This window comes from Orbicella faveolata, unplaced genomic scaffold (assembly GCF_042242905.1).
Source record: "Orbicella faveolata isolate gen_17 unplaced genomic scaffold, um_ofav_v1 contig_24, whole genome shotgun sequence".
Classification (NCBI taxonomy): domain Eukaryota; kingdom Metazoa; phylum Cnidaria; class Anthozoa; order Scleractinia; family Merulinidae; genus Orbicella; species Orbicella faveolata.
Genome location: NW_028301552.1, coordinates 27,930,484 through 27,950,000, shown reverse-complemented (window position 1 = coordinate 27,950,000; position 19,517 = coordinate 27,930,484). Strand labels below are relative to the sequence as shown.

Here is a 19,517-nt window from a genome sequence, read left to right as displayed (position 1 = left end):
GTTGTGTTTTAATTCTATTTCCCAATGGGCTCTCAGATACTGTTTGTGCTGTCGTACTGCCATTTCTGTGTGAAGAAATGACGTCTTGTGCCTCCTTAGATAAAGAACTATGCGATGACTGAACGATAGTTTGGGAGGTATCTTCCAGCTGAGATGGATTATTTTTGATAGGCTGCGTATGAGAGAATGTTATCGAAGGTCTGGCTAATTGGTTTGGAGACACACGTAATTCTTGCATTGCCTGTGGCTGAGCCACTGGCCTTGACGAGTCAGTTGTTAAAGTTACCCGAAAATCACCATCCTCTTTAGTGATTTGAGAGCCATGATTATCTTGATGATGAACAAACGTTTGTTTACCATCATTAGATTCATTGGTTGACGCAGGTAGATGCGATTGTGAGCCTTTCCCTGCTATTTTATAATCTTCTACAGCAAAATCATTCTCAGAGCATTCGGACAAAGTGCAGTTAATCACGGGTTGCTTTCCAGTGTTGTCCATATTGATTTTAAGTTTAAAATGAAGTGGTGTTGTTGCAGTGGAATCGTTTGTGGATAATATCTTTTCCTCAACTGTTTTAGTACCAAGATCTGCATATGACTGATGTTCCTGTTGATACTCGCCCACAGGTTTGAGCTCAGGAGTATTCAAGGCATCGCCATGATCATTTTCAAAACCCTGCGTCCCAGCAAGAACCCTATGGCCATTGTTTGAGGAACTGGTATCCCTATATTGATTTGCTACTTCAAACTCCTTGACTCCACTCATCCTATTTTGATCAGCTTGTGGATGCGAGCCATAAATATTTATTGCGAACACCTTGTGAGGAGGTTGACCGAGATGACCTTGTAAAGAGTTCGTGTTTCCAACATCCTGGTCAGCTTGAAGTTTTCTGTTATCAGAACTTTCAGGACGTCCTGACGAAAGCCTGTTACTTGCAGGACGTAATGGAATCTTTGGATTTAACTCTGCTGGTGGTGAAGAAGAATCTTGCGAAATGAATGTGCTTTCTCCGCGGTGGTCTAGTCTTCCAGTTCCCTGGCTCAATTTGTTCTTGTTAGCTGATTCTGTTTGCTGTGCCATGAACTTTGACGGAGTTTCGCTTATCTTTTTGTTTTGATCATTTCGCAAACGTTCCTGAACATTTAATGCAACATCTGCAGATGCCGATTCCAGCTTTTTGTAATTCTCCTTCGTTATAGACCCCATGGTCGTTACGTTTTCAGCCATATTTTGTACATTTCCCCGAAATCTACCGTTGTTGACATCATTGTGTACTCTTCCGTCGTGGAGCTTGTTTATTGTCTGGCTGTGAGCGCCATTAAAGATATTGATAGAAAATAATTTATGAGGGGGCGGTAATTTCAAATCTGTCTTACTATCGTCTTTTTGAGGTTCTGGATGAACACCAACAGAAAGAACCTTCAGTCCTTCATTTCCTGGTAAAGAGGTCCACTTGCTGTCATCTTTTGAACTTGATTTCCCTGATGAATCGCCTTCATTTTCAACATATTTAACATCCTCTGGGATATCACAGCCAGAGATGACTGGATTAAATTTGAGGCCAGTTGGACAAAATTTCTTGGTTGGTTTTTCTCCTTCGCACACGTAAAATGCAGTCTCATCTTCTGGATCGGCGTAAATTCCGTCTTCCTTTGACACACAGAATCCTTCATCACCTATTTTTCAGATCGAGTAAAGCACTTTCATTTTCTCAATCCATTTTAGGACATTATCTGTCTTCTTCTCAATATATCAAAGGGGCTTATTCAGATAACCAACTCGAACTTCGTTGTATCATCAATTAATAACAAAACATAAGACTAGAGAGGAGGGGGATAAAACTTGCCTTCATTTCCGGATAATGCAATTGGTTTAAAAAAATATTGATTTTTCATCGACGCCATAAAAGAAAAAAATATATATATATACAAAAGAACCATTAGCGCACCTTCACCAGACGGTGGTCTGTCACCTTGACCATAGCACTGGATTCCTTCAGGCGATCCACCTGTGGACATCCACGAAGTCAAATCAACAGAGCTTTACTCAGTTGGAGAAAAACTTTAATCCAATGCAGTAACGTTAGATAACAATCACGGGTTACTTTTTGTCAAAATAACAGTAAGCCACGCAAACGAAAAGAAATTTAGTAGCGTGGACAGATTGCGTAGCAGGCAGACAGTCAAGATGTCATTCAAGCGTATTTAATTGAATAAATTCGTAACCTGTTCCAAGCTCTCTGAGTCTTTTTTTTTTCGCCGGCTCGCTTTTTCGATGGTCTCCACTGACCCGAAGCATGGAACAGGCTAAAAAAATTCGGAAACAAAACATCACACTGGGAGAGATTTACCCGCTCATATTAAGCTTACTGTGCAGGTTGTTCAATACAGGCGGTACAAAATATGTGGAAAAAATACATATAAATGAAATAAAAAAGAACATGTGCATGCTAATGTAATAAGGATAAATTAAAGTGTATTAATATAGCATCTTTTACACACCGCAGCGTCGTTAAATAGATAGACGAAACGTAAATAAAGACGATATAAAATAAATTAGAAATAAGTAAGAAATAAATCAAGTCAATAAAGGAAGACGAAGCATACTGACAGGTGTATCTCTTACCTCTGACTTTAGTGTCTGAGAACTGAACATCGGAGTTAATGACAACGTCGTTTTTCAGTGCTAAAATCGTTGCCTCCAGTTGTTCATTCATGATACTTGTCAGTCGAACTTTTAGTGGAAATGATACAGCACCCATTCCCTCGCTAGAAAAGAAGTTATTTGATGTCCTTGCGAGGCAAAACCATTTGCCTTTCACGCGTTCGAATGCTTCAATTCCAGCTACCGGAACTCTGCAAGCGAGAGACATATAATGATGGCTTTACAGTGAAAAAATCAGGCTAAGTGAGTATTAGTATGAGCTAATAAACTCGAAAAATGAATTATGGTGTTGAGGCCACTAAAATGTACGTTGGTCACAGGGTCCACTCCAAAGAGACTTTCTTTCCTTCTGCTATTATAAAGACATTACTCGATAATAAAAAGTGTAGATGTGACATAGATCATTTTGAAATCTTCCTAGTGCTGTAGTCCAAAAATGGCAAAAACATTTTACTTCCTGAAATTCTCTCGTCCATTGTGTCGGTTAATAAAGTAACACCACTGTCAAACGTCTGAACAGATTCAAGAATGGGAAACAATGCCTTCAAGCAAATCACTTGGTTAGTAAATAGTGTCACACCCACAGTAGATCCATATCGCTTCATTATATGGAGCTTCTCAGAACTCCGTGCAGATGGCTGCTGCTCAGCTTATATTGGATTGGTCGACCAGTGTGAGCATAAAGTGATAAAAAAGGGCACACACACTTTCGACCTTATAAACAATACACGAATAAGAAACATTGCCATTGAAGCAAATTACTTGGTAAATGAATCAATCTTGGTGGTTTACAATTAACAATTAGATTATGAGCTCGAGATTTAATTTCTACGAGGGCCGAATCAACTATAGCCTCGTAGAAATCGAGAGCGAATAATCTAATTGTTTTAGTAGAATTCTAACTCAAATCTGTTCAAATAACGATTCGAATTATTTCTGGTCTTAGTATTAAACTTCAAGCTTTAGAGAATTCGCGCAGACTGAAGTAATTGTCAATTTGACATTTGCAGTTGTGTACGCACGCTTATCAGTTTCTTTACAAAATTTCGAGCTTTTTTAATCCAAGAAACTGTAAATGCATTCCTTTTAGTTTTCTGGGGAATTTTATTTATTCGTTTGTTTTTTACGTTTTTTCAAAACTTCGTAGAAACGAGGAAATGTTGCAGTTTTGTCGACCACACTAAGCCATTGCACACTAATGGCTGATAGTATGCAATGGCTCGGCCAATCAGATTACAGTATTTGCATTAGTGTACTAGTAGAATTCTACTAATTAGCAATTATATTATGAGCTCGAGATTTCTATGAGGTGATAGTTGATCACCTCATAGAAATTGAGAGCGAATAGCCTAATTGTTAATTAGTAGAATTCTTACTAAAATTTACTTCAAACAACGGTTTCCAATTATTTCTCGACGTACTATTAAACTTTGCGCCTTAAAAAGATCACTGGGATTGAATTATCATTCAAAATTGAAGTTGTGTGCACGTGCACAAGAAACCGTAAATGGCCATCGTTTAGCCTTCTCAGGAATTTGTCCAGTTGCGTCAAAATTTTCCTCCAATATTTTGGAAAAATCAAAAAAACGTCGCCATTTTGCAAACGACCTCCAGCCACTGCACACTAATGGCTGATAGTGTTCAACGGCTCTGCCAATCAGATTACAGCATTTGCATTAGTATTCTGGTAAAGTTCTACTAATGATTAATAATGACCAATTCAAGACATACTTGACCTGGTGAATTTTACTTACTTGGCATTCATTGCTTGCAATTTGAAATACATTTCGTTGCTGCCGGTAAAACGGAATTGGATGTATCCAGTTGGTCCCAGAGCTGTCGGGCAGTCAGTAGCCTTGAAGTTGATCTCCCACAAACCACTGCCACTTTGAGGAGGGAGAAGAGCCAAGTCTCCTAAATGATTTTATAGGACATGGAAAACAGAATTTGAGGTAAGATATCAACCATATTTGAGTAAACTGTTACCCCCTTGCTTTGCTAAATAATATAAATTAAAAAATTAAAAAATAAATAAATAAATAAATAAATAACCAATCAGTACTAATAGTACTGTTATCAAAGTGGTGCTGTGAACCGTACATAAAAAGTAAAAAGAAGAAAATCTAAGAAGTACATATATAGAGGATATTACATGCGCGCGCGTGGATACGAATTTTATCTTCGAGCGTTCAACTCGATGAGATATTGAGTTGAGCAAGAGAAGTTAAAATTCGTATCCACAAGCGCATGTAATATTCTCTTTATTATATAAACATACTAATGACGACGTTTTTGACGATTTTCCGAAGATTTCCGACCGCTTTCCGAGGATTTCCGAAGATTTTCCAAAATTGTTCCGAAGGGCAGAAGAACGCTTCCGAACATTTTTCGAACATTTCAGAACATTTTCCGAAGATTGCCGAAGACGACCAAAGAAGATCCGAAGATGTTTCGATCATTCATCAAAAAATTTAAGTGTAGTTAAAGGGACAAAAGAAAAATGTCATCAAAAAGGAATGATATCTTCACAGTGTGAAAGATAAAAATAGTATCTTCACTGCGCGCGATGAAGATATGATTTTTTAGTGAAAGGAAAAATCCTGGTATTTCACTGGTGTTTATATAATATAAGATCACATTTAAAAATTGGGAGGCTGCTTGTCCCTGGTAGGAAATGGACGGTTACACAAGGAGGCCATGGTGTTATTTGCCATATTACAGCTAACATTATCAGTATACTGACTGGCAAACAGAACGAAGGTGAGAGCACACAACATTCTAACATATACATGTACCACACTGTCTTATAGTGAAACTCTAACAGAACTAATTTTAGAGGTTAGCTCTATAGTTTAGCTCCTTGTACCCCCACGGACAATGAATTTGCTGTTTTGCATAGCTTCGTCAGCGAAAGTGAACACAGTCAATACCTTGATTTAGCGAATCATCTTGATCGACAATTATTCCTTTCAAAGTTCCTTGGACTGGTGGTGAGCCGTCTAGGTCAGCGGCAGCCGGTTTACCGCTACCGAGTATTTTAACGCAAGCCCCACAACCGAGAGAGGCTTGGAAGTCGTCCCTAGACGCAGCAACAAGAAGTATCCCAGGTGTGTTGGTAACCGATGGTGGCAGGTCCATCGAGCACGCGTTTTTCCCAGCGTCAGCATACTTTGCCTGGAAGATACAATAAAGAAAATAAATCTTACAGTAGAGGCGATAAAGTTAGCACGATCAACAAAATATCAGGTTCTGCAAAACGTCTCAGATTCCTTAGCTAGACAAAAGACCAAGAGGAATTTAACGTTGAAGAGTTATGAATGTAACCTTCGAGGAAACGCCTAGTTATTTGTTGTTGTCAGCGGTTATACTATACTCAATGGCGGTGGGATTTGGAGCAGTGGAGAATAGTAGGAAGGTCAAATGACAGCCCAGAATCTTTCCGAGATTTGCGCATGCACACTGTGGTTTAATTACAGAACTTACAGATCTGTTTCTGCCAGGTGCTCGCAGACACGTAGAAAAACAATCCTCCATAGGAAAAAAGACGGCAGCTGTACATTTTACCACTACCATGCGAACCTTACACGGCTCATAAAGTACAAGGAAAGCCATATTTTTGGAATGTTTGACCCTGTGTTAAAGACATTTTGTGTGCCAAGTTTGAAGGTTTTAGGACTTTTCTATGCGTTTCGTGCGCTAAGAATTATGGAGAAATGTACCAGTCGCCATCTTTTTTCCTTCGGAGGATTGTGTTATAGTGCACGATTAAGGCCAGAAAAAGCGAGCAAAGCAACTAATTTTGCTGAGTTCCTCAACTATCGCCTGTTATAGGTTTCATTAACTTTTTAGATGCCGTTTATCAACAGTCATCTTAGAAAGATGACTTTTCGTTGATGTCAATCCCTGTTACAGTGTAACGCTATTCAAAAGTTCAGTGAATATGGAAATTTTCAATAATTTCCTTGATTGTGTGTCGATGGCAGATTTTTATTTTTTTATTAAGCCTTAGGTATCTTTAAGATAGTCCTTTGCATGAGGCATATTCGCTTCCCTGGGCATCCTTACCTAGGCTGCAAAACAGTCGTATTTTTTGCGAACGCGAGCGACGGTCAATATTCGAACGAAAGGTTTGGAGCGAGTGTAAAAACGGCGAAGGAGAATGGGGAGAGACGATTGTTTTGCAGTCTAATCGTTACCAGATACATTGATATGTTATAATTAACAAATGGTAAACGCCATAGCGTGCAGTTGAGTTATGGATGCACGCGGGAGGCTGCTAAGCACGAAAGAAGCGTAAGAGTCGCACTCGGCTATCGCCTCGTGCGACTGTAGCTTCTTGAGTGCTTAGCAAACCTCCCAAGTGCATCCATAACTCGATAGTGCACGCTATAGCGTTTACCATTTGTTTTATAACATAAAATTGAGACATTGGAACAACAGAAGTCCTTTTATTGAGCTACATCACAAAAAAATGTTGTGTAGTCTTACATGACAAGAGAAAACAAGCGCGCGAAAATTCATTCATGACAACCGACTGCACACCAGTAACTCGATAAAGTTTAATCTTCAGACAACTGTGAAGACAGTTTCGCATTTCTGGCAGAAGGACGTCGGCCATTACTTTGGAAACAGTGTCTGTCAAAAGATTCACTTTGTAAACATTAGCACACACGTCATTAGCGTATACACCCATGGGCAAATAGTAGACGCTAAATTAACCAATCAGAGCGCGCGCTTTGGTTTAGTTATGTTATAACTATATATTATAAATAGCAAAAATAAAACAATGACCATTATTTTAAGTACGTAACACTCACCTTTCCTCTTGACTCACTTACGTATCTGTTGTACATTGCTTTGACATTATCAAGTGTTGTATCCCTTTTGACGAGTGCAGCATGCTGTTGATTTAGTAAGTCATTATTAACAGCGCATGTGCATTATTAAAATATATAAATGTTATTATTAACAGTGCATGTACATCTGCAAACGTGTTTGGCGACCAGGACGATGGTGAACTCCACTAACATTAAAAAAACTGCGAAAGTGGCCAAAAGTTTCTTACGTTCAGTAAATCTTACTTTATGTAATTAAATGTTTCAACTGAAAACGGTGGCAGCTCAAATGAACTTTTTTTCCATCTCGCCTAATTTTGAAACAACGGTTCAAACTCAGAAAAGGACTTCCTGAGGTTATTAAATATCACAGGTTTAAAAAATGTTGTTAATTTGAAACAACCAATAACGGTAAAGCAAAGATATCATGTTCTCTTACCTCTTTACCAAAAGCAAGCACTATCCAAAGGGACGTTGTTATAAATGATACGAGTCGTCTGTTTGCCGTCGCATACATATAGACAGACATTGGATAACTGTTTGCACAAAGAATATAACATATGCTGAAAATGTTGTCCACTACATAGAAGCAGTGCAATTTTGATTCTTGTAATTTAAAACATTTTACTAGGGAATGACGTACTTGATTTTAGGCGTCTTCTATCTTTCCAATCAACTAGATAACACGTGAAGAGTGGCTTCTAAATGCTCAGTATATACGGATTTCAGTTCGAAGTATTTAGAAGACTGCGCCAATGACCCAATTGATTGAGACAAAAGTTTCAATGTAATACAGGAATCGCTAGTGGTTTCGTAACAGAACTTTGTTCAATGATGCCGTTTTCCTTTTCTATATTATATTATATATTACGAATTTCACACAGCTGTCACCAAGAACGTTTAGCACTTTGACTGACTTGGAAGGATATTTTGTTTCGATTGGTTTCAAGTGGTAAGATACCGACCATTGTTGTCTAGAGGATCCAACCACTATCACAAGAAGCGAGGTAAAGGGCTGCTGCCGGTACCACGTACATTATTATTGATGCAACTAACTCGTTAAAGGGTACCTATTAATATCATAATTAACCACTTTTATCCGATGGATGGGACTTTTAGCTAGACATCAACTAAATGATCAGGGAATGCCTCGCTTGCAGAACGATAAAATCGTGAGGGAAGTGTCATTAACACATATTAATTTTTGTGAATATAGTAGCTGTTCATAAATTGGAAACTTGAGAGTTCAGACCGACCATCCTCCAAGAATAATATGTTAAACTGATTACGTGGCCTGTCTGAGAAAAATCCTTTCACCTACCTTAACAAATCATTTACATGTTCCAAGAACAAGGCCAGTGATTGAAATACAGCGGGAAATGTCTCTAAGACTATCTGTTCAGTCGCTTTAAAGTAGTTAATAATTTCTAGACCTTTTTGTTCTATCTAGGTCAGAAGGGCATCACAGCTGTTCTATTGAAACAGGTGCCTGTAAATAGTGCTTACACGATTACTTGACTTTAACTAAATTTAAGTGATTCCGTAAGATCTGATTTCAGAGACCAAAATCAATGTCTAGCTAGAAATGGGCTCTTAGATCAATTGTGCAATGCCAAATTTTATTGCTGGTGAATGTAAGACGTTATAAAACAAGGTTGGAAATGGTCAATTCCCCTTATAAGATGCGCCTGCAGGGAATCATGGGAGTCGTATTTATCATCTTGGACAAGATGTTTGTTGTGATGAGGCGTGTCTCAAAGGCAATTGGCCATTAATCTTAACCCAGTTGTTTAAAGCGTACGTAATTACATGTAGCTACTTCGAATTTCAGCGCAGCCATTAGACGACAGGGCCCTGAAAAAATTATTATCCGCCCAATAAATTTCTATCCCGTGAATATCGTAACGTGTTTTATTGCCAGCATTTATTCACTGGGTAACGATTTATCTGGTGGATAGCGTTTTTTAATCTTTTAACAATGATTTGGGTCTTGTACTTCTAGTAGCTTCGCAATTTCGCAACTGTATCCTTGAAAAGGTTACTCGCGAATTTTCCCAATTATGTGATTTAGTAGTTTAGTTTAAAGTTTCCGTCCTGGTTGTGGTTTTTTTTTTTGGAAATCAAAGAGACAAAAGGGAAGACAAATGGCTTTACAAACACCGTGGCAAATTTTTAACCTTCAGCCTTTGTCAAAAGGCAAATACTTGCCTTACTCAGCTACAACGTAACATTTGGCAGTCTTCCAATAAAAATTTAAGGACCAGACCTTCGCAATTTGAGATTGGCACACCCCGAAATTTCGGTTGTCCCTTGCGCTTGCTCCAAATACTGGCTTTAGATGATTATAATGAGAATCGACAATAGATTACGAATAGCACACACTAGTTATAACTAGTACGCTGGGCAAAACTGTTCTATATCGACGTTTTACGGCAAAACATTAAAACAAGCAAAGCGATGCTGCAAATAACTTTTTGATTGCCTTAAACCTTATTAAATTCCACACATCGGAATTATTTTGATTTATATAATAACCCAAGTAATTTTCGCATTTTGATTGGTTCTCGCCTATGATCTATTAGAGGACAGACGCACGATTGACGTCATCATTTCAAAGTTTTTCCCTCTGTGTTTTGAAATGGCGGAAAGTTTTGAGAATTTAGATAATGTTTTTCATGACTGGGCAAAAGATGAAGTACAAAAAAGTCTTGTCGAGGCATTGAACAGGAACAAGAAGCATAGTCTAGCAGGAAGGAGAAAGATAAAGCCGTTTCTTTTTTAGAAAATGACTCTGAAAAAATACTCGAGCAGTCTCAGTCGGCAGTCGAGCGAGACTAAACCAAACACAAAGTTAGTCTTGGTAAGCCGAGAACCATTGCTTTATCTCGAATTTAACAAACCCAATAAACAAAATGTTTATGAGATTAATTTATTTAAAACACTGAACTTTTCTCAGTCTCAAAATAATTGTTGACACAGTGATTGTCTGGAATAAAACATCAAAATCACTTCTTACAATCAGTTAAAATAAAGACATAACCTTGCTTTCCGATGCGAATGTTCCAGTCCGTTTCAGGGCGCAACAGCGAGCAAAGTATAGCTCACTACAGCTCACGGCCAACTGTATCGCAGCTAAAAGCTGTCTCCGACACTATTTCAAACTGATTTGAGAATCAAAAACCACAAAGGACACAAATTTCCACCATCACTAACGCTCCTTTCATTCAAAACTCGAATCGAATGGCCTCCAGGTTGACCGCAACCGCAAGTTTTCCGAGCGCCGTTTTTCAACTCCTGCAATATTCGAGGCAACATCCAAGCTTTTCGGCTCACCAATCAAAATGCGAGAATTACTTGGGTTATTATATAATTGTTAAATAGATCACGCAAGGAAGACCTGCGTTACAGCATATCTATATCTAAGTTTGCGGACTGATTTACAAAAGTGAGGAAAATTGCGCGATTTCTGAGAAAAAATAGCTATGGTTTACATCGACATCGTAGTGTTAGACCAGTGTTGTTGTGCGAGGAACATCGTTACGTGTTTGTGGATATTTTTCATGAATTCGACGAGATGGTATGAGGAAGGAGCGATTATCCATCTAAACAGCACTATAATCTTGTTATACATCAGCCGTTTAGAGAATCACAGATTCAAGTTGTGATGCTACCAATGAAGGGCCACAGCGCAAACCAAACAAAGTTATTTGAAGCTGTTATGCAAGAAAATGCGAGAAAATGGCAAACTCCTGGCTGACAACGCTTTAACACAACAGTATTTTGTGCAATTCTGGCTTGTGCGAAACGCGAGCTAAAGGCAGCCACCTTCAAAACAGACGAAAGACCGATCTAGTGGCAAGAACAGTTTTAAGACTTCAAAGAAGATCAGTTTATGAAGAAGTATTGTATCTCAGTGGCCAAATAAGTTGTAAGTCTTCCTCATCCTTTCTGGTCAAAATCTTGACAAAACATCCACTAGCACATAAAGAATTTCTTCGCGAATTTTCTCAGAAATCACGTGATTTTGGAATAATTTTAATTTTGTGACACAGTTACTAAATTTGGACAAGGTGTGACGTAAGCCTGTCTTACGTTATCCATATAAAAATAGGTTTTCGTGTCTGGAATTTAGTAAAGTTTAAGACAATCACAAAATTATTTGTGTCACTTTGTTTGTTTTAATTTTTTTGTTGTAAAACGTCCATCCAGAACAGTTTTGTCCAGCGTATTATTGACATCCTTAATCTGGGTCATTTTGTTCTTTATCAATCATGCCAGCAGCGATATTATCTGACAAATGACATGATAAACAAATTCTAAGTTATGAAATAAAGACTTACCTGATTGAAATGAAAATATTGTTATATTTTTAGGAATGAGGCTATATCTATTAAAGTACCCTTGGAAAACGTAGCTGACTCTTTTTTTCAAGGCAAATGACCGCAGGACCTTAAGAGAGGATGAATGATAAGGGAAGTTTTCTAGCAGATGTTGCGCGTTTGCGTGGGTGTTTTCGTGAAAAAAAAATGCGCTTAAAGCGGTTTAGGTCGCTCAAGTGAATAAAATGTGCGTCGAAATATCAGCTTTTTCAAGACCGTCCCGGGATTTACGAAACCAGGGGCGCTTTTAATTCAACCAAGAATTCCGAAAATTTTGAAACGGAGGAAAATGGTGCAGAAACTTTACTGGGAAAGATTCCAGAAATCCCGACAGTCTTGAACCGAAAATTACTTTCACAACTGCTTAAGTTGTGTGTATAACTGCGATGATCAATAATGTCTTTAGAGTGATTGATTACCTTTGGAATACTTATGGGTGATTATCTCACTTACCGTTATCTCCTTTCGACAAGCGGCATTTCAAATCAGTCTAAATTCATCAAGTTATAAACGAAACGACATCAAGATATCGAAGAAGACATTTACTATAAAACTGAGAAAATTACCTCACCGCAATTGGCTAACGGTCAGCCAAGCACAAGATTTTCGATTTTGATCCTTCCTCTCACATTTAACCGCTCAAATGAATGTCAACAACAATAGCTTCAAATTTATTAAAAACTTCAGATATAATTCGTTGGCGTATGCATGTTCAAACGGTACTGTTATAGGTACAGCTATAGGAGATTTCCGTGACTATAGGTGGGGGTCTTTGTATACGATATTTTCCTCATTAGCATAAGCGATTCGGTTTGTGATCAAGCCACAAAAATATCAGAAGTGAATATTTAAAGAAATGGCATGATTAGCTGTCCATGGAATTTGAGTCCGATGTATTGAATACTTTTCTTTTGCGCCTTGCATGGGTTTACAACGAATGCATGAGCTCATTAGTGCTTTCTCAATACTCGTTCAACATGTCACCCTTAGGGCTAACAATTTCACCAGTTAATAATTTTAAAAAGCTCTTTAACTGCTTAGAGTCCATACGTCAATATCATGATACCTTCTCTAAAAACAATCGTATGCTAATGAGGCAAATGTAAATAATGATGTCAGCAAAGATCGCCCTATTGATGGAGTGATATAGCTCTTATGGGTTAATGGCGTGAGGGATTTTGCTTAGTTAGATTTCATTCGAGATAAAAGTATAGATAATTTAGAAATAATGTTATCTCATTTTCTTCTCATGATAAGTAGTATACCTAACGTTTTCCTTTAAACTTAAAAAGCTGGAAGAAATCTGGTCACTTAAGCGTACACGCACATCGCCAAATTAAGTGGAGCTATTTCAAACTTGTCAATCAATCAATCAAGGAGAAGGGACGACTGCTTAGCCAATCAGATAACAGCTACAAGATTTCTCCTAAAAGCTGGTAGTCCTACTGAAAGCCGGCAGCCACGAGTAGCCGTGTCAACTTTACAAGAATGTCATTAATTACCGGCGCTTTTAGTTTTGACATAATGGATATTGGGTATTGGGTGCCGCTTGATATTCATATTCACAGATGTGATCGATCCTTTCGTGTCAACGTAACATGCTTCGATGTATTGGGAAAAAGAACACAATCAGTCGGGTAACATACATTTTGAGAACCAGGAGGATATAAAATTACTATAGAATTATCCGCGCCAAAAATTAAGTACCAATTAATAGAAGAACTCAAACTTAACCCAACATTCTCTATCCGATGCCAAATCCCATTTGGCATTGGATGGAGGTAATTGCTCAAACATATTTAAGATATAAATTAATGATAATTTGTCAGTGTCACTTAGAGATAAAATTTGCCTGGTTAGTATTTCTTGAATATTATGTTTTACATTAAAATCGACATTATCTTATTTTTCACGTTTATTCATAATGGTTTTCCATTTAATGCTAATCTTTAAATTTTTCAATAATACAGTTACCGTTTTCTTTTTCTTCTTTTTTTTAAAAATTAAGTTCAGTTTCTACCAAACGGCAAACGACGAAATTATCCAGAATCTGTAACTCGTTAAGATCTGTAGGCGGTGTGTGTGACCGCGGTAAAGAGCATTGGTAATTTTCTTTTCAGTCAGTAACCATTTATGATTACCATATCATCGAGGTTTTAATCTCGTTGATTTTGCCAGTCGTGAATTTGTAGGAAATTAAACAAGTAAAATATTATTGTAAGGACTCGTGTAGCATAAATTTCATCTACACATCTCGCATATCCAAAATTCATGTCGCGAAGTTCAAACCGGGTTTACGCGTCTCTACAAGGATCCTCTTGAAAGTAAATAAACGGCAAGGCATCTGAGAACTCCTCCTTTGAATAATTTTTTTTCTCTCTCGGTTATTACGCTAAATATAAGCTGGTAAATATCACTAGAAGTCTTGCCCGTTCTTAAAGAAATTTTCTTCCTAAGGCGGGTACCAACGTTTTCAAACTTGACTAAGAACAAAAGGCGCATTTTAATTACAAGTAGAAATATACATCACAAGGCCAAGATCGGTTGACATTTTGTTTTCTTAACGATGACTTTCTTCCTGAAACGTATTTACAAGAATGATTTCTTGTTTAAGATATTAATATTATGTTAATTTTAAAATTAGATTTGTGCTCTAGTCCTCGAGCTACAAAAACAACAATTACGCAGAGAAACTAACCCTCTTGATATATTTTGCAGTCCTTGCATTTCTTTTACACTTTTGAACAATTTTTTCTGAGTAATTAATTCTTATTCTCTCAGGTCTATAAAATATTCACATTACGTAACAACCTTATATAGTCATTTTGTTGGAATACTTTATTGGTTCTTATCTCGACGTCATCTAAGTGTTGACATACGGATTAAAAACCCTTTACTTTGCCCTTTAAATTATTCACAACTTAAAACAGCTTCACCATTTTAGAAATATCGAATTACAAAAGAGTAAAGATCATTTTCATTTGGACGAGCAGCGGAAAGTTCTTTACAAGGCGTCTATGCAAGATGTGCTTGACAACTTTAGGCACAGATAATCACTGAAGATTTGGCACCTTGATGCTGATTTTTAACAATCCCATGTAGGGCACTATATGGAACATTGCTTTTCTTGCCTTCAAAGCGTGAAGCAATGTCGGAAGATATAACGTCCTTAAGCGAGGAATTGAAGCACCGAAAGCAAGCGTTGGTTATTTGTGAAGCATTTTTCTATTTTCTTACTATTTTGGTGGCGGTAATTGGCAATTACTGTGTCCTCTTAGCGGTGTACAGGAACAGGAGACTGCGAACAATTCCCAACTATTATATTGCATCTCTGGCCATTTCCGACATCCTTCTACCATTGCTGTGTGCACCGTACTCTGCAACAGTTGTTATCATCGGTTATTGGCCATTCAGCCATAATGCTTGTCAAGCACAGGGCTTTTTTGTGATAATCCTTGCTTGCGCGTCGTTGCTGATTTTGACACTGACTGCGATAAATCGATTTTACCGAATGGTGCGAACAAAACATTATCGGAGAATTTTTACGAAAACGAAAACCATAGTCATGATAGTTTTCTGTTTCGGTTTAGCTTGTATGGAACCATTACCGTATTTGCTCTCGGGAAGATACTATGTCTTTCACCCCGGCAAGTTGTTTTGCTTTCAGACGAGCGAAATTTCCATTCCAAATTTTCTCGTCTATGGCTATGTCGGCTTGCCAACGTTTACCTTGTCTATATGCTATGTTCTTGTCTTCAAACGAATGCGAATTCATCAGCGAACCGTCCAAAATTTACGTTCGTCTTCTTTGGCCGAGGAAAACATTACTCACGCAGACGTAAAGGCTACAAAGATCTTATTTGTGACTGTGATGGGATTTTTGGCCTGCTGGACACCGATTTCTGCCATAGACTTTGTTGACACTTTCCGAGGGGAAGTTACCTTTCCAAGGGAGGTCTATGTTTTGTATTTCATTCTAGGAAATCTCTCAGGAGCAATAAACCCGTTTGTCTATGGAGTGTTGAATAGGAATTTCAGGCAAGAATATAGAAAGATCTTTATGCTGAGAAAAAGGAACTCAAGAGTACAACGTCTTCAACTGGATTTCACAGATCATTCAGTTCAGAATCGACGATACAAAGAATCCACCATCTGCTGAATCATCTCTTTTTGGACCGTTTCACCGCAGGCTTAAAATACTGAAATAATCCTAAATTTTTGTCAAAATTAATTGAAACCTTTAGTATTTTTTTCGCTGCGATTGATGGCACAAGGTAGCACTAAGCTGTCTAAATACACGATTTTTTTAGATTTCAACGAATGTCAATAACTCCACGAGTGAACTAATAAAAAAAGACAAGTGAAAGACAAAAACGTCGATATTCAATCAGTTTCCTTTATTTCGTTGAACCCGTCAATAGTATTTAGTTTGCTTCACTCTTTCCAAAAGTATTTTTAGATTCAATACAGGTCATTAATGTTACCGCACCCTTATTAATTTTTTTTTGGCTTAACATTTGTCAAATCTTAAATAAACAAGACAAAGAAATCATTACTTTGTCTTTCTTGTTTCCTTCATAGAAAACATATTAAGTTGGGTTGACAAACTATGTATGGTCTGGAGTACAAAAAAAAGGATGCATTTTCCCACAGATGACTGGTGGGTAAAAAAATAAACCCTTATAATTGTGTTAGACACACTAAGCTACATGTATGTCTCTATCCAGGTGAACAACTTACGACCTTTTCCCTGGAAAGAAAAAAAAATAACAAAACAAACAGATGAAAAGAAAGCCCGACGCTAAATTATTTACATATTTATTCCTCTTTATGCGTCTTAATTTGCTTTTCATGTGATGTTCTTTTATATTTGTAGCCAATTTTCTTTTGGGATGAATTTTTTTCAGAATCGTTTCAGCCGTCCATCATCTTACAAATACTTTGAACAACATTTGAACGTCATTTTCCATGTGGGACGCGGAAAATGACTATAGCACCTTACAATTAACACTTTTAATTAACAGCTGAAGAAAAACACAGCTGGCCGCAAGATCAATACAGGTCAGTTTTTTATGATTACTACTTTATTACTTTTTTTGTTGTTGTTGTTTTGTTGTTTTTTGTTGTTTGTTTTGTTTTTGTTTTTTTTTTTTCAGCTAAAGCAGTTTTTTCAAAGGGGGCATGCCCTTTGCGTGGTACTTAGAAAAAATATACAGGCAGAAAAAAAACAAACAAACGAAAGAGAGAAAAAAACAAGGTACCCATTTTGCCAAAACTACAATGGAAAATCAGGACAGAGAATAAGAATAGAATAAGCTACTTCTCTTTCCTTAGTCGTATATTTTGAATTTTGTGTTATATTTATTCTCTGTGTTCTTTATTGTGTAACACATTCAACTTTCCCGTGAAATAAATAGCACATGGTTACATTTTTGGTTTTCATTCGTTATTAATATTGCATCTACGGAAATTCATTTGACGTACAAGGTATACAAAGCAAAATAAATCATACATGCGAGAAGCCTGCTAACACACACGGATTTCTGGCCTTTCTTTTGCGCCGCAGAAAAATACCGTCTGTGAAAACGACATCCACGAGCGACTTCAATGACGTAATTTTCTTTGGCCCAATCACAATTGAGTTGTAAAAGTCCAGAACTAAACACACGTGTCTTGCGCAAAGCATGACTCGTAGTGGTATTTGGTGATAATACCGCGAGTGATATTTTAAAATCGTCCAAAATACCACGAGCCGCGAAGCGGCGGGTGGTATTCGGAAAATTTTGAAATATTACGAGCCGGCATTATTGCAAAATACCACGTACGGGTCATGCTATTATTTGTTTATAATAGAAGCCGAGAAATTTGCGGTAACGCACAAGAGACCTTTATCTCGTTACGGTTGAAAAACAGGCGTCTGCATTCGTAACAATCTTTTTACGTCAATGAAAAAAAAAAAAATGATTGCCAGTTTTTTGTGAAACCAGTTCAAACCATTCAAGGCAAACAACATGAAATAGTTCAATGAAAGTAATTTTGAAATCACGGTTTTTGCAGTCACTGCAGCGGAGAAGCGAAACCACAAATTAAGATAAGGTAGGGGTAAGCTCATCCCAGTGTTTAGTTGTTGCTTTGTTGAAAACCACCAACACCAGCTCCGTAATGTATCGTCACCTGACAGCTATAAAAAGTGATGGACTACTGTCTGGCAGGCTGGAGTCGCTGTATGATTGATTGTGCTGATTGGGCAAACTGGAAAGAACTGGACAGCAATTTTGAACCTGTTGGCAGACAGGAGAGCTGATGATGGATGAAATCTGTCGCTGTTCTGCTTCGTCACCTTCCTGGTAGTCTATTGCCAGTGAACGCTCGCTTGTGTAGCCTGTTACACCGATGATAGCACTTCTTGGCTGATTCGAGGCCTTCAGCTTCTTCACGAGCGCTTTTCTTTCCGAATGGTTGATTAACTTTCTTCCGTCTACATCCAATTCCGCTTCCAAGGCCATATATTTCATGAAGGAGTCAATCTTATTAACACCCATGTTTCTTGTACCACACTTCGGATTCCGGATTTTCAATAATGGCGAGACAAACGGGCCACTGTTTCCCATTTCTTCTTCTTCACCACGAAGACCAAAATGAAGGGTGAGCAGATACCATAGAGTATAAAGGAGTGACTTTGGAGTTTGTTCGCCAGGTACACGGTTTTTCCATAGCTGCTCTTCATCTTGAACGGTAAGTGCTTTTGTTGCATTTGGTCGTTTTCCGTGGCCTTTTTCGCGAAGAGCTCTTGCTTTTCCTTCTAAGATCTATCTGTACTTGACGAATTCTCGGTCCTTCGCTATGGATATTTTGCTGTCATTTTGTTTGGGCAGCTGACATAACCCTTAGACTGTCCGACGTATAGTCGGAGCGATCGCTTTTGCCTCGAACTTCGGCAAAAAATCGCGAGAAACATTCGTCCAGTTCTTTAGCTTCGTATTTCACAACAATGTCGTCGTTAAGACCCTTGCATTCTGCCAACGACTTCCAAACATTCATCCACGTCTTAGAAGTTTTGATTGTATTTTTGTTTAGCGCTTTTCGGCGAGCTTTTGTATTTCCTACCCGGAAATTTCCGAGAATCTTGCCGCCAATTTTTGAAAACAAAAGCAAAACGTAATTGTGTTTAGTGTTGTCATGGCAACCTTGTTATACCATCCATCTTTTGCTGTTATACCACTATTACGCGGAAATAGTGATGCTATCAACCAATCAAATCTCAGAAATTTATCGGCTTATATTATAACGCATGTAAGAGAAAATGGCGGAAGATGTGGAGTCTTGAAAGCAGTTCGCGTTTACAAAATTTTGCGAGAAATTTAGAACTTAGAAGCAAATCACGGACAAAAGAGGCTGCAAGATACAATTTTCTATACAAAAAGGATATGTTCGTGAATTTTCCCACCGGGTTTGGAAAGGTCTATGCTATTTCAGGGATCACCCAAAGTGCTTAATTCTTTATCTGCATGTGATCGTCACTTCACCTTCACTTAGCCTAATTAAAGGTCACGTAAGTCGGTTAACACCCCCTCTAACAAGTCTATTTTTCTGAGCGATATAAGCATGAAATCGCAGAGAAGAGGGTGGAAAACGCTT

General features: G+C 37.9%; 2 protein-coding genes and 1 pseudogene across 3 annotated transcripts in view; 1 reads left to right on the top strand and 2 right to left on the bottom strand.

The window, feature by feature from the left end:
• LOC110065428 (uncharacterized) overlaps positions 1-8,919 on the bottom strand; it is a 14,377-nt gene extending 5,458 nt beyond the window's left edge. For both annotated transcript variants that reach the window (XM_089292176.1, XM_089292177.1), the window contains exons 1-8: positions 8,822-8,919; positions 7,940-8,036; positions 7,483-7,566; positions 5,596-5,839; positions 4,420-4,579; positions 2,627-2,856; positions 1,950-2,009; positions 1-1,677 (exon numbers count right to left, since the gene is read on the bottom strand). The exon at positions 1-1,677 is cut by the window's left edge and continues 1,032 nt beyond it. In XM_089292176.1, the coding sequence (XP_089148302.1) occupies positions 1-1,677; positions 1,950-2,009; positions 2,627-2,856; positions 4,420-4,579; positions 5,596-5,839; positions 7,483-7,566; positions 7,940-8,029 (2,545 nt within the window). In that variant the 5' untranslated portion in view covers positions 8,030-8,036; positions 8,822-8,919. The remainder of the gene's footprint in view (positions 1,678-1,949; positions 2,010-2,626; positions 2,857-4,419; positions 4,580-5,595; positions 5,840-7,482; positions 7,567-7,939; positions 8,037-8,821) is intronic.
• A 5,896-nt stretch (positions 8,920-14,815) lies between these two features.
• LOC110065377 (melatonin receptor type 1B-B-like) lies at positions 14,816-16,658 on the top strand. The gene has a single exon (XM_020772507.2). It carries the CDS (start codon positions 15,028-15,030, stop codon positions 16,036-16,038), a length of 1,011 nt encoding a protein of 336 aa, XP_020628166.2. The 5' UTR covers positions 14,816-15,027; the 3' UTR covers positions 16,039-16,658.
• Positions 16,659-17,931: 1,273 nt separating this feature from the next.
• On the bottom strand, positions 17,932-18,920 carry LOC110065270 (uncharacterized; annotated as a pseudogene).
• Positions 18,921-19,517: the final 597 nt, after the last annotated feature.

Excerpts from the sequence above, each read along its gene's own strand:
- LOC110065377 (XM_020772507.2), top strand. The coding sequence starts at position 15,028 with ATGTCGGAAGATATAACGTCCTTAAGCGAGGAATTGAAGCACCGAAAG.